Source organism: Anser cygnoides, chromosome 4, assembly GCF_040182565.1.
Source record: "Anser cygnoides isolate HZ-2024a breed goose chromosome 4, Taihu_goose_T2T_genome, whole genome shotgun sequence".
NCBI lineage: Eukaryota > Metazoa > Chordata > Aves > Anseriformes > Anatidae > Anser > Anser cygnoides.
The window spans coordinates 30,409,767-30,424,749 of NC_089876.1; the positions used below are offsets into that span (position 1 = coordinate 30,409,767).

General features: G+C 37.9%; 1 protein-coding gene across 1 annotated transcript; it reads left to right on the forward strand.

Moving 5' to 3' along the window:
- The first annotated feature begins 3,415 nt into the window (after nucleotides 1–3,415).
- On the forward strand, nucleotides 3,416–14,699 carry LOC106041911 (albumin). Its single transcript, XM_013190599.3, has 15 exons — nucleotides 3,416–3,558; nucleotides 5,093–5,153; nucleotides 5,909–6,041; nucleotides 6,973–7,187; nucleotides 7,897–8,029; nucleotides 8,772–8,869; nucleotides 9,649–9,778; nucleotides 10,714–10,928; nucleotides 11,455–11,587; nucleotides 11,970–12,067; nucleotides 12,224–12,362; nucleotides 12,893–13,116; nucleotides 13,625–13,757; nucleotides 14,207–14,263; nucleotides 14,507–14,699. Exons 1-14 carry the CDS (start codon nucleotides 3,474–3,476, stop codon nucleotides 14,255–14,257), a joined length of 1,848 nt encoding a protein of 615 aa, XP_013046053.1. The 5' UTR covers nucleotides 3,416–3,473; the 3' UTR covers nucleotides 14,258–14,263; nucleotides 14,507–14,699.
- The last annotated feature ends 284 nt before the right edge of the window (nucleotides 14,700–14,983 follow it).

Here is a 14,983-nt window from a genome sequence, read left to right on the forward strand (position 1 = left end):
TCTAACTTTTAAGCAGTTTTTCATGGAGCACAGAATGGTCTTTTTGAAAGACAAGATGCATTGATGCATTGTGTTGACATTTTTCTTATTAAAATTACCTGGAAATATTTTAAGCTTAGATATGTCATTAGATTTATTTTGGGTGTGTTTAAAAACTCAAGTTCAGAAACAAGTTTTTGTTGTTGTTGTTGTTGTTGATGTTGTTTTGTTTTGTTTTGTTTTTGATTTTGTAAAACTTCCAGAAAACTCAAGATTGAATTATTCATACAACTCCCAGCAGGAATAATATAACATTGCGGTAGAACTGCTCACTTCAGGAAAAAAAAAAAAAGAGAGAGAGAGAAAGAGAGAGAGAGAGCGAGAGAGAGAGAGAGAGAGAGAATAGAAGACTAAGGAAGTATTAGAAGACCTTGCTCTGAGCTATACCAGTTTACTTGCTACCAAAAGCAGTGAGTTGCGAAGCAGAGCACAACCTCCAGCAATGCACTGAGGATAGGTATGGGGATTGAAATCCAGCCACTGGAGGGAGAAGCTCCTTAAAAGCAGGAGCCCCCTCTCAGAGGGAGCTTTTACTGGTGCTTTGCAACCTGGAGTAGAGGGGCAGCAGCAGGAGAGCTCCCTGGGACAGCCCAGGGAAGTGGTTGAGTCACCATCCCTGGAAGTCTTCAAAAAATGTGTAGATATTGAATTTAGTAAGGTGGTTTAGTGGTGGACTCATCAGTTCTAGGTTAAAGGTTGGACGGGATGATCTTAGAGGTCTTATCCAACTGGAATGATTCTATTCTATGATTCTATTATCTGGAAATCCATTCACTTTTTAGCCTCTTGGAGAGGATATGTTAGTTACTCTGATTCTACAATTTTTTCCTTTTTTTTTTTTTTTCCCACTAGACCTTCCATTTTAAGAATCTTGAAGATTAAGCCTTAAAATTACTAGAGCATCTCCAATTTGTTTTTGTTTGTTTGTTTGTTTTCCCTTTTATAATAGTCTTGCTGGAATAAGATTTTAAGGCTTTGTTGTGTCTTCTCCATCTCAGCTCCACCTAACCATGCGTTGTCTGCACTGGATGTATATATTCATATTCATGTATATCTTGTAATAACAGAAGAAGAGCATTTTACTGAACTAACACAAGCAGCACTGAGGTCATGGGACAGGAGTAGCATGATCAGAAAACATGAGAGGACATGATGGAGGGACTGGAAAAAGATTTGGAAAGAAGGAAGGCCAACAGATACTGGTTGCCAGAAACAAAAAAGCCAATTAATTTCAACTCTGTATTTGACTTGAAATTACTAACTGTTTACATTTTAAGTTAAGAGAAGGGTCTACCTAACCAGAGCATTTTAAGTAGATAGATAGATAGATAGGGCAATTACTGTCATAGATCATATCTGTGCTGCACCTGATAGTAGCCAAAATAAGGTACTTTGGGAAAAGTACTTTGGCATGACATAATCTAGTCTCAGTGAAATTTATATATAAATATGGCTAAATTGAATGAAACTCACTGGCAACAACAACGGGGTTTTGAACTCAAGAGAGAATTAGAACACAGGTTACACCACAATGAAGATATCTCACTTCTAGGAGGAGGAGATAACGAATCAACCAGACAGGCAAGCCTTTTGTGATGTTAGTGGGAATTAGGTAGCGACAACCTGGGATCAGGAAGGATGAGGAAAGCATCCTGGGTAGTGAAAGCAGAAGGATGGAAAGTTGCAGAAGAGGTCTGGAAGGGCATGCTTTTCATGTTCTAAGATGTTGTTCAATCTTTGCCTGTCCCTCAAGATATCATTATCAGCTGATCATATGCCAGAAATTTAAAGTTCTTCCTGGGTGGCTATATAATAATTTTAACAACTTCGTTCAAGCTGATGAGAGTCTCCTCCAGAGGAAATTTATCCAGCTCTTGTTAATGAAAACTTGAATAATTACCTGCAATAGATGAGAATACTTCTTTACATTCTGTATTAAAGATAGCCTAACAAAGAGGCTGAGGGTCAGACTGAAATGTCAACGGTATAACCATTTATTTCTGGCTGCTCAAACTGTTCTGAGTGAATGATATAGAGGAGTTCAGCTCTCTTGTGTACTCTTCCCCAGCTCCCAATGCTTAAAAAAAAGTTGAAATCAGCTAGTGTACATTATACGATTTCCTGCTGTGGAACTGCATCACTTTGCACTCAGTAGGGATCAAGCCTTATGCTTGATATTTTTTGAAGCTTCTCACTGAATATTCTGGAAAAGTAGTTTAAGTTTTATACCATGCCCAAGCACTCCATGCAAATGTCACAATTCTTCCTGTGCCTGATCTCCTAAATTACTGACTAATTAACAGAAACCTTTCAAAGACAAGAGCGGTGCATAGCAAAGAGAATAGTCTTGGAAGGATGTCAGGGTAAATGAAAATTCATTGGAAAAATTATCAAGTGACAGCTCTTACAAATGTTTACAGATGTATTTGGCAATTTTGTGGATCCTGATGAGTAGCAGTACCCCCAGAAAACCAGAATAGGATCTACCAAATCAGGTGCTCAAACAGCCCTTTTGCTGTCTTAACAGCCCTCCTTTTGGATGTTACCCTAAGCCTATGTCCAGAAATCTGGGGTGAGGTGAAGACTTACACAGAGTAAAATTGCCATTTCCAACTTACTGACATAGATTTATTGTCCACATGAAATTGTTCCACCCTGGAGCTACATATATTGTGAGATTCATATTCCCTGGTTTCAAACTTTTACTCTCTGTTTCTTCAAGAATTCAGAAGACAATTAAAATCGGAGATGCTGTTTACTTGTATCTTTGCACTAATTGTTATATTTTATATATGGATTTTTTTATTCCAAATGAAAGGCTAGATTCACTTGTGTGCCTTGTGCCATTCCTAGGTGAGAAACACCAGTATTTCCTTCTTGAACGTTCAATTTGTTTCTGTCCCTGGAGGACTGAAAGCATGTAGCCTGTCCTAAGGAGATTGCCATCTCGTCTTTGTAAGGGGATTTAAAATTAAAACTCTGTAATTTTAAATGAGTATGTGAACTCAGTCCTATCTAGGTGAATTATTACTGTACAGTACCAACTTGCTGCACTTTTGAGCAAATAGTAGCAAAGAAGAAGCACGGCTATAGGATTAGACGATGACATTTTGATCTGATGCCTTGAACTCCTTGTTTGTAATTTGATAAGGAAATTTACGCAAAACTTTATCTGTTTGGATGCTGGAAGGTTCAACCTTTTCAGGACAAAAAGGTCCAGTGTAAAACATAACGAACAAATAATATCAAATTCATTTTTGGCAAGGACATTGCAAGTTTTGTAATCTTCTTCAGACCAAATGGAAATCTACAAATGCCAGCTCTATGGTTAATATTTTACTGAAACAGGTAGTGAAGAGGTATATAAGAAAATGTTTTCCCTTCAATCTTCCTAGCATTTCTGAATAATTTAGCCCACACCATAATCTGCAACCATGAAGTGGGTAACATTAATTTCATTTATTTTCCTCTTCAGTTCAGCGACGTCCAGGAATCTGCAAAGAGTTGCTCGAGATGCAGGTAAGAAAGGATTAATTAATTGCCCCTATAGTCTTTGTTATATTGACTTAATGACTGCAATGCAATTTCGTGAACAAATCTCTCAAGCCTGATCCAAGGCGGGGGGTGGGGGGGGGGGGGAGAGAAAAGAAAAGAAAAAAGTGATTGACTTGAAAAGAAAGTGAATTAAGAAATCTTGAGGAGATGGGTAGAATACTCCAGACAATTACTTAACTGAGCAAGTAGGTTTGGTGACATGTCTCTTTGTACCATGAGTGAATTACACGAATAGATGTTGATCGTTCAGAATCTGTTACTTTCCAGCATGGAGCAAGTGGATGTGCTAAGCTTTTTGAATGACAGTCTATAACTGAGCTCCTCACCAATGGTTTTCACACAACTAGGTCAAAAATCCAAAAATCTAAATCTCAGTCTGGGATGTAGGAAGGCATAGCTGAAGACTTAGTGTCGTTTTTCCCTTTATTATTAAGCTCCAGAACTTGGTCAAAGAAGTATTTCTGCAGGCAGTCCTAGACTTTTTTTTCCACTGATATTTTTGATTTTTGTTTGAAACATGAAAGTAGCCAAATTTAACAAGACTGACTTCTCAGTCAATCTGTGTGAAATTGCCAGTGAACAACAGCAATAAATTTGAATTACAATTTTCAGCATTGAAACCCTTCTTATCAAATCAGGTCTACTGATGATCCTTCATTTTTTGAAATATATTCCTTCAGTTCAGGTAAATGAATCCTTCCCTGTGTTTTTTAAATGCTTCTGGGATGGTATTTCTGGAACAAAATGACTGCCCTATCCTTGTTAATTCATTACTGTGGCCACCTGCCTCAGTATCTGTTTGGAAAATCTTGTGGGAGTCTTCTTATCACGAACAAGCTGTAACTACAACCTGGATTTATTACGATCAGGACCAAGTGAAGGGTCTCATCTGTTTTCCTGCTCATGATGAGCACAGATGGTATGCATTCAGTGAAAAAATCATACGTGTCTGCCCAGTTCATAATTTCGTCTTTGAAGAAAGAAAAATCTACTAATGCTTAGTCTAATCAAACTGCAGCTGCATTCCTTTATTTGTAGATTAGATATGATCATGTTGGTTATGTAAAGTGCATGTTCTAACCCTTAACAGGAAGTCACAGCAGTCATTTTGAAGATAGGAGTTATGAATATGATTACAGAGGTGAATATTATATTAAAATCAAAAAAATTACTTGAGTGCCTTCAGAAAGATAGGCATGCATAAGAGTTAAGTATTTGCAGACAGGTGGTCATCTAAGACAACAAAGAATTCTAGATGGCCTGAAGAAACCTTTAGATTGACATACCTGGAAAAGCTGTGCAGATTACACAGGATGGTGTACCCAAAGATGGCAAGCGCTCAGCATTAGCTTGGTCTGTTCCAAAATAATGATACGTGCAAGAGCTGGTTTAATGCTGCACACTTCTGAAATCTGGCCTGAGGTGCCCAGAATGTATTCTTCAAGGGGGTCTAGCACAGCAAATGAACATCACTGTTCTTTTATTTTTTTCCCTGTAGATCACAAGAGTGAGATTGCCCATCGCTACAATGATTTGAAGGAGGAGACATTTAAGGCAGTGTAAGTGAATGTTCTGCTTACATTTTCTGATTGCTTTCCATCTCTATTGATATTGAATTAAAAAGGGAAACTTAAACACTGTATGAGCTCATGAAGGGTGCATAGGTCTCATCAAACCATTGCATTGAATTAGCTTTCTTACTGTTAGTATGCAAAGCTTACAGGTGCTGTAAGGGCTGCAAAAGTCATGATGACTTTCTTGCTCTCTGAGACCACAACTCCTTGCACACATTATGAGGGAACCTGTGTTCCTCATGTGAAAAGAAAATACATGTAAATAATACAGTTTTGATAACCTTTGGGTGGAGAGGAGTTATTCTGGACTAAGACATTACAAAAAAAAAACAAACAAAAAAACACCAAAAACAAACAAACAAACTTCTGGCAGGTTTTCTGAGACAATTCAATGATTTCCTTTTGAAATGGGTTTTGGGAATGGCAGAAGGCCGTTATAGGAACATAACCATTTCAGAAAGAAGACCCAGTGAAGATCATTATCTGTAACAATGGCGAAAACAGCTTAGTTTATGGTAGTTAGGAATGTACTGGTTAAAGTGGCAGAAAATTCAAATCACAGTCTTTTCCGTGTTGATTCTAGTCTATCATTTAAGGAGGTGAGAAGAGCAAGAATATGGGATCCAGTATTAACGATCTTTCTAGTACTCTATTTAAGTATTTGTGCGTATTGTTTGAGCAAGTAATTTTGAATCTTGTGTTCCTTATCTCCATATAGCAAAATTTGCTTTCTGTTTCAGTGCCATGATTACATTTGCCCAGTATCTCCAGAGGTGTTCTTATGATGGACTGTCTAAGCTTGTGAAGGATGTTGTAGATCTGGCACAAAAGTGTGTGGCCAATGAAGAGGCTCCTGAGTGCTCAAAATCACTGGTAGGCAGCAAATCCTTTGGTATTGCGTTTCTCCTCATTCTATGCAGTTACCAGAATCATCCTCGTTGAGGATTTATACTTGTCATCAGTCAATGTTCAGATTTTTGTGTTGAAACAGAGAACTTGTTTTTGTCAGGTTCTGAAACTCTGCCTTTCAGAAGTGTCACAATGATGAGTGGAGTTATATATTGGAGCCCAAAAAGCAGACTTCAGTACATTAAGTTTAGCATTGTCCATAAATAAATGTTACCATTAGTACAAGTACCCTGTCTGTAAAATACAGGTCTAACTGTAGGAATTAAAGCAACCATAGTGTGTGGGTTTTCATACAGGGGTGACTTGAAAAAGATACCTGTCATAATTTAAGGTACTTGGGTAAAAAGTTAAAAAGCAAACAAACAACAACAACAACAACAAAAAAACCTGCTAAGATCAGGTATCCTAAGATGTTTACAGGTGCATAAGATCCCTGGATGCCTAGCAGGTTCAGCCAGGCCCCTGAGAAATTTAGGTGCTTGTGTTCTTGCCAGTTCTCACATTCAAACCAAATTACAGGACTATATTAGTTCTCCCTAAAGGCTTCCCAAGCTGATCATCAAATAGAACACCAAATCCTGCTTCAATTCATCTGAAAATTCACTTTAGTCAGATTACAAGTAAAAGGAGACCACTGTCTGGCATGTAGTATTTTAACTTATAATATTTTTTTTTTCAGTAGGGCATTGTAATTTTTGATATTGGATGACATAAAATAAAACTATGAAATTGTGTTGAAAGCAATGGATTTTTCTGATTTATGGTCTAAATCTTCCCTGGTAAAAATTTACTTACTTTTGAATTTGGGCTTTCTCTTACAGATAGAAAGTACATTACACTATCTATACAACAGTATCTTTCTAACAATAATTTTAACTCATCATGTCCCTTATAGCCCTCCATTTTCCTGGATGAAATCTGCCAAGTAGAAAAACTCCGTGACTCATACGGTGCAATGGCTGACTGCTGTGCTAAAACTGATCCTGAAAGAAATGAGTGTTTCCTGTCATTTAAAATTCCCCAACCAGACTTCGTTCAGCCATACCAAAGACCAGCTTCTGATGTTATATGCAAGGAATATGAGGACAACAGAGTGTCATTTCTGGGACAGTAAGAAAAATGGCAATTTTGTACTGTTTAAATATTTAGTTGAGCGATCCCCAAGGCACAGTGAGTGCGTGAGGACATTTGAAGAGGTTGTAAGCATGTAATCAATTATCTGCATGTATAAAACAGCTGCTTAATGATTAAATATCCAAAGCTCTCATCACATTCTTTTCATTCCATGCTGGAGCAGGTGTTTCCATTCAAAATGGGCCTTAAATGATCACATTTTGTAAATCTTTGGGGACATTTTGCCAAAAAACAAAAAATTGAAAAAACACAATTTTTCCAACATTAATGTAATAATTTACTTACTCCAGCTTCCCACTAACCCCATTCTAACCAGAAAGGATATGAAGAAAGGTAACAATAAAGAGAATAAAAAATGGCAATAAAATCCTGGGAAAATGGCCACAGATTAATTTTTCACACTCAAAATCAGAATTTTCAAATATTTCACAATACATTTAAAACAAGCACATGTACATCAAACTCAGAGGCTGAAGATAGAGGATTTCATCCTTCTGTCACTGTTACTGTGTCCTGCTTTCTAAGTAGTGAGATTTAACCCAGCATGTACCATTAGTAGGCATTATGATAGAAAAATATATAAAATTTCTAAATTAGAAATAAAAGTTATAGAAGCCATAAGAGATTTGAGGCCATTTGCTGTTGTCATTGAAATATATAACTTATGTTTTCCTTTTTCTTACAGTTTCATCTATTCTGTTGCAAGAAGAAACCCCTTCTTGTATGCCCCTACAATCCTTGGTGTGGCTGCTGATTATGAACATGCACTTCAGAGCTGTTGCAAAGAGAGCGATGTCGGTGCTTGCTTGGACGGCAAGGTAAAGCAAATTTTTCACTTTGCTTGAAAACAATGCAGCTGGTCTGCAACATAAAGCTGAACCGTAGCCAGAAGGCGTGCTACCAAAGAGGCTCTAGGGGAAGACAGATATAGGCAGCCTAACATTCAATTTCCACACCCAACAGATAGGTGTATGAGAGGTCTCTCCTATTCCTCCCCAGTTCCTTGCATGAGCAAAGGGAGGAGAAAGAGTGAGAAGTGGGTGGAATGCTCCTGGCTATGTAATTCTTTGTATGAAGAATTTGTAGAGAAGGCTCAGGATTAATCATGTGCTAGCGCTTTGATCACTATCAGATGAATTCCAGATAGAACTGTAGATTTTAAGTTAACTTTCAAGATTATTTGGCGTAAGCCAAGTTCTCTCTCTGTCTCAAAACTCAGTCCCAATGACTTCCATGTGATAGTTGTGGTGCTTCAGAAGAGAACTTACGCTCTTTTGGGGCCACAGAGTTTCAATGAAATTGAATATTTGGTTATAACAGCAGCTTATCATTAGGTGAATTGCACTATGCCATAAGGCATAGTGTGTAGGCTAGAATTTAGATGCTGGACTGTGAACTGATTAGGGCTGCCTAAGGAATTCTCAGTTTGCTTCGCTTTACATCAGTGCTAACTGGACAAGAACCTGTACTGTTTCTGAAGTGGGATTTTCAGATTTGCTTTCTGCTCAGTCCGTTAAATGTCATTAGCTTAATGTGACAATGTGCATCCTATTACTATAGGAAACTACCATAAGAGAAAAAGTCAAGAAAATAAGCGTGAAGCAGCAGTATTCTTGTGGAATCCTCAAGAAGTTTGGAGAGAGAATTTTCCAAGCAGAGTAAGTTCCAATCAGTGTTTTATAAAAAGTAAACTTGTTGGCTTAAACCTGCAACTACTCATGAAGAAAATATTAACACACACAATTCACTTCTATTTGCTGAGTTTGATAACTGTACTCATGGTACTTCCTAGTGTAACTTTGGCTGAGGAACACTGTCCAACACAGTAGAGATTAGTGGGTCAGTCTTTCTGGACTGCACCTGCAGTGATTTCTCAGCCCATTTTTTTAAGTGTAGAATTTAGTTCTGGTCAGGTTTCAGCATAAAGAGTGGATGCAGAGGGGAACCTGTGTATTCCAAGTGGATAGTGAGTAGTAGTAAAGAGGTCTTCCACGTGAGTCACAAAGAAATGAAACCATCCCTTGAACCAATACACAAGATATAGAGTTACCTGAGAGAGGTCACTCAGAACCAGATTCCAATGTGTTTAATCTACGTGTTTGCCAAAGTCGTGCCCTGTTCTGATGCCTGTACTGTGTCTGTGCTAATACAGAGATGCTTTACAGTCATTTGAGAGAGAGGAAATTCTAGGGTGTGATTCTTATATATACACCTCAGATCAGAAAAATCCAAACTTCTTTCTTATTGTTCATTTTAAAGGAGAATTGGGTTGCAGGTACAGGTGTCAATGCCTTTTTTTAGCCACCTGAAGTTAGGTGAGAAGAATGAATGTTTACTTCTAACATCAGTGATGTATAGTATAAGTGTTACTGACTTGCAAGTTTTCTGTTCCATATGGAGCTTTGAATCAAGTGTATTTTTCTTCTTCTCTGTCCAGTAAACTTGCTTTCCTGAGTCAAAAATATCCCAAGGCTTCATTCACAGAAATCTCAAAACTTATCCATGATGTTAAGGATGTCTACAAAGAGTGCTGTGAAGGGGACATGGTGGAGTGCATGGATGACAGGGTAAGTTAAATATTCTTTTAAAATGTTTACATACATGAAAAACAGTAGGAAAATAAAAATTTCAGTAGCATGAATAGCTGCTGAAGTTCACAGTCCTAGGAACTTCTATTCAACACTGCTGGAAGGTTCCTCAGCCACTAAAAACTTAGAGTCAGCTCAGCTAACTGTTACTGGAACTAGGTTTTGGACCATGATCATGAGGGCAAGGAGTTTTTATTTACATATATACATATATATATAGTGTGTGTATGTGGTCAAAATCAAAACGTTCATCTGGGAGGGGGATTGTTTGATGGCATTTGCTCACTTCAAGTCAATTGTAAACAAAGAAAAAGAAAGTGGAGGCAGAAAGAAATTCTTTGCAATCCTGCTGTGTGATTTTAATCACCATTAATCCAGTTTTTCTGTAGTCCCAGTGAATTCTACAGGGCAGCTCACATGGGAGGATTTGCAAAACTGCAATAATAACCTTATCTAAATATTGCCTGCCCAGCTGGAACTTAGACATACTTCTTAAACTTATAACCAGCTGGTGTGCTGGTTTGGCTTCATAAAACTCTAGGGTTTTTAATGTTTTGTTTTCTATCAGAGCTGGACATGTGACAGGACTGAAAAGATTAATCAGGCATCCTTGTGACAGTCTCAGTGGCTTTAACTGCCTTTCCAGAGTTTGTCTCCTTAAAGATTCCAAGATCAGGGAGGGAAGCTGATTCTCCCCCGTGCCTGTGAACATCTTGCTTAACACGTGCAGGAAATGCCAGTCCCTCTGATTATTTCCTTTTGTATGGAGACAGCATTTCTTTAGGAAACTGCTAAGTAAATAAGTAACCTGAATGAAAAAAAAAAAAAAGTCTGAAACAGAGAAGAGAGTTGAATTGATCTATCTTTAAATTATTATTTCATAGCTTATCTGAAGCTCTATTTTAATTTTACAGGCAGAGCTTGTGAACTACATGTGCTCTAAACATGAGACTTTCTCAAGTAAAATCAAAGACTGCTGTGAGAAGCCCATTGTGGAACGAAGCCAGTGCATTATGGAAGCAGAATTTGATGACAAACCTGAAGATCTTCCTTCACTAGTTGAAAAATACATCCAAGATAAGGAAGTCTGTAAAAGCTTTGAGGCAGGCCATGATGCATTCATGTCAGAGTAAGTAGTGCAAACAGTACATGTGCTTGTCCTGTAAACAGTCTGCTCTTGTTTCTGGGCTATGGCCTTTTGTATCACTGGAGAAAAAAAAAAAAAAAGAAAAAAAAAGTCCTCTTGGATATTTCAAGTGTGTATGGAGGAAAGAGAGGACCACATGGAAGTCTAATGTGGCAGATGTAACTTCAGGCCTAGGTTCTCATTCACACTTTGTGGCTGTTATCAAAGCTGAATTTATCATTGCCTTTCCTTTATTCAGGGGTTTTGTGCAGGTCCACATACATTATCTGCTTGAGAAGCATTCTGTCCTGGGGAAGCTATTTTGTTCCTCTTAAATTCGCCCTGTTGGCAGTCAGAAGAATGGCCAAAACCCAAAAAATTCTACTAAAAAAAACAGGGAGCATTTCAAACTCACTGTCCACCTTACTTGATCTCATCTGAGGGACTGTCACCGTCAATTACTGTGTTGTGCATGAGGAAAGCAGCATGTTATTCAGGAGCTCTAATGCTGTCAGCTCGTGTCTTTCAGGTTTGTTTATGAATACTCACGAAGACACCCTGAGTTCTCCACACAGCTGATTCTGAGAATTGCTAAAGGATATGAAACACTCCTGGAAAAGTGCTGCAAAACCGACAACCCTGCTGACTGCTATGCAAATGCTGTAGGTGCAATGCTTTTTTTGCATGTGACTAGAATGCTTGGTTGGTACCAATCATGAAGCAATTCAGTCGAGGAGCAGACAAAAAGCATTTTGAGAGACTAATCCCAGAAGAAGTTAATATTCTGATGAGACATGAAGCAGTGCAGAGCCCATGATAAAGATATGAAATAATTTCAGCTTTTTTTTACTGAATTTCTGTTAGAACTGAATGCTCATTTGTGAATCAAGTCCCCCTTACTCCAGCTAGGCTAGAAGCAAACAGTTGGCCTTGCATAATGTATATCTTAGAGCTAGTAAGATTTAGAAGAGACCATAAGGTATATTTGCATGATTGTGACCAGAATGTCCTGCTCTAATGTTACTGATAAATTTTTGTTTGCAGCAAGATCAACTGAACGAACATATCAAAGAAACTCAGGATGTTGTAAAGACAAACTGTGATCTTCTCACTACCCATGGTGAGGCAGACTTCCTCAAGGCGTAAGTACTTTCTGATAAGTATTCTCCAGCGTAAACAATGATTCTGGCAGCTTTGGGAATATGCATTTGAACCTGACTTCTATTTTCAGTTCACTAGTGTAGTTAAGCAGAGAATTCTTCAAAAGTGAGCAGTCATTTTTAATGCAATTTTTTCAGATTGCTGATCCGCTACACTAAGAAAATGCCTCAGGTATCAACTGAGACCTTGCTTGAAATTGGAAAGAAAATGACAGGCGTTGGTACCAAGTGCTGCAAGCTTCCTGAAGACAAACGCCTACCTTGTTCTGAGGGTTATGTGAGTACATTTGTTTATTCTTTTTATTCCTCTGAGAGATTTATTCTGTTCTCAAAAACATGGAATTCTGGTGGGATAGTAAACTCACGCTGATTTTTCATAGTCTTCAAGCTAATTAGCAACATAACATAATTGGAAAGTCCATTCATTTTTAATGGACATTAGGACCTAAATAGCTCTCTCAAATGGCAGCTTGTGAAAATTGTAATTCAGCTTTGCTCTCTTTCAGAAAGCAAAAGTCAGATGATTGGGTCTATAGGAGCTTGTGTTTGGAAAAAGAGCCTCTTAAAAGAAAACCGTTCTTATTGATTGTAGTCTAATGGTCATACTGTCAGCAGATTTAAAAATGCCTGACTCCAGGAATACACGTTCATTTTAAATTCTAAAACTGTACCATTTCTGAGCAGCTGATTAGATTGGAAAGCTTCCACTTTCAGCTATGCTATAGTGACACAAACATCACACATTTCTTCTGTTATTGTAGAAGGTTTAACTCATGTTTGTATTTTTTTCCATCTATCTCTCACCAGCTGAGCATGGTGATTCAGGATATGTGCAGGAGACAGGAGACCTCACCTATAAATGACAATGTTTCACACTGCTGCAGTGACTCCTACGCTTACAGGAGACCATGTTTCAGTGCCATGGGAGTAGATACCAAATATGTTCCTCCACCATTTAATCCTGACATGTTCAACTTCGATGAAAAATTGTGCAGTGCTCCTGCTGAAGAACGGGCAATAGGCCAGATGAAGTAAGCTAAATGAAATTTCTTGGAGAATAAACTCAAAAACGTAACACTTGAGCAGGGACAGAAGTAAGCTAACAAAAACCCTGATCTGTTGTCTGACTGGGACTTCACTGGTGACAGAGAAAACCAGATGGAACTATGTATTTGTACTGAGCTTGTCAGCATGTCACATCACATAGTTAAGAAGAGGCACAATAAGTTACTTTCTTCAAATGAAATTAGTGTCTTAACTAAACGTGACCAGTTTCATGTAGGGCCTCAGACAGTGCAAGTCTTAGGATTTACTCAGTTAACGCAGCATACAGATCATTTCACTAAGTTCTTTCCATCCATAACCAGGATAATGAAAACCCAGCAAGTGATGGTGATAGACAGGGAGTTTGGCAAAGACCTCTTGAGGCATGACGAAAAGCGTCTTAAATGAACTGTATCTGCATAGAATGACATATTCTAAATTGGCAAACAAATGACAACAGGTAGCATTAACTATGGCTTGATGCTTTGTTTTCAGATTGCTTGTCAACCTCATTAAACGCAAGCCCCAGATGACAGAAGAACAAATAAAGACAATTGCTGATGGGTTCACTGCCATGGTAGACAAGTGCTGCAAGCAGTCAGATATCGAGACATGCTTTGGCGAAGAGGTATTTCCTATCTCCTTTAAAAATAAAAAGAAGCATACAGGAAATGGGGAACTCTCTAGGAAACCAGCCACTAGGAAAGGGGTATAAATGTCAGTTTCCAAAGAGCAATCTCTCTATCATTTGAAGCATTAATGGATCTGCATTATTGAGTGAATCCTTTTTTTTATTTATTTATTATTTATAACCAAAGTATCGCATAGGTACATATATTAGGAAGACCTTAGAAGGAATTATTCTGTCTGTAATTCACTCTATTTTCTACCTTTGCAAAATTGAAAGATACCCAGCATACAAGCACACACAGCTCCTAAGCTTAGAAAGTACCATTAGAATTATCCTTTGAGCCATAACACAGACACAAGTTGAAGTTCATAGAAGTTCTTGCACAAGCACTGCATACTGTGCTCTCTTTGTTTCTCTTTCACAACTGTTTGCATTCCTTTTTCTAGGGTGCCAATCTAATAGTCCAGAGCAGAGCCACATTAGGAATTGGTGCTTAAGACACGGTACGTAAAAGAAATAACATTTATATCAAAATGGGTAATCCCATCCCTGTCTCCCCATCTTTCTACCCATTTAACTTCAAATCAAAAAGACCCTCTAGCTGCCCTTTAGCCACTGTATGTTGGCTTTCTCAGTGGGTAGTCTACCAACTACAATCATACAGCATATGGAAGGTTGAAGTGCTACTAGAATGCTACTGTTTTGCAAAATAATCTTTTATTTTATTTTTTTTTAATCCCATCTAGGTTGCCCAAGGGGAAAATATGAAGATAAAATGCTTTTGTGTAACTTCTCCTGCCCATTACCTTTTTTCCTTAGTATTGAATGACGGTTTCGTAAATCTTCATTTTTTTGTCAAACCACATGCTTTTCCAGAAACTTTTCAATTCTATTACTTTGCAAAAAATGAATAGTAAATAAAATCATTATAAATCTGCATCTGCCCTGGTCTGCTGGTGACTGCTCTAAGGCAAAGATCTTACAGGCACTCCTTACACAAGATGGTTGATACAGAAGTATTTATGGATAGGCATCCCATTGTTTTCTCTATTTCTTGCTCTTTTAAAATATTTATGTCCCACCGATTGGATAATATGAAAGGTGGTATGATTTTTAGCTAGACTGTAATAGGAACATTTGACTTTTCACGATTATAATTTCACAGTAAGAGAATGTTCCAAAGAGCCAATCAGTCCAAAGAAGATGGCTAGTAATGTTCTCTT

Coding starts and splice junctions, on each gene's coding strand:
- LOC106041911 (XM_013190599.3), top strand. CDS start 3,474: ATGAAGTGGGTAACATTAATTTCATTTATTTTCCTCTTCAGTTCAGCG. Junction 3,559..5,092: donor AAGAGTTGCTCGAGATGCAG/GTAAGAAAGGAT, acceptor TTTTCCCTGTAG/ATCACAAGAGTGAGATTGCC. Junction 8,870..9,648: donor GAGAGAATTTTCCAAGCAGA/GTAAGTTCCAAT, acceptor TTCTCTGTCCAG/TAAACTTGCTTTCCTGAGTC.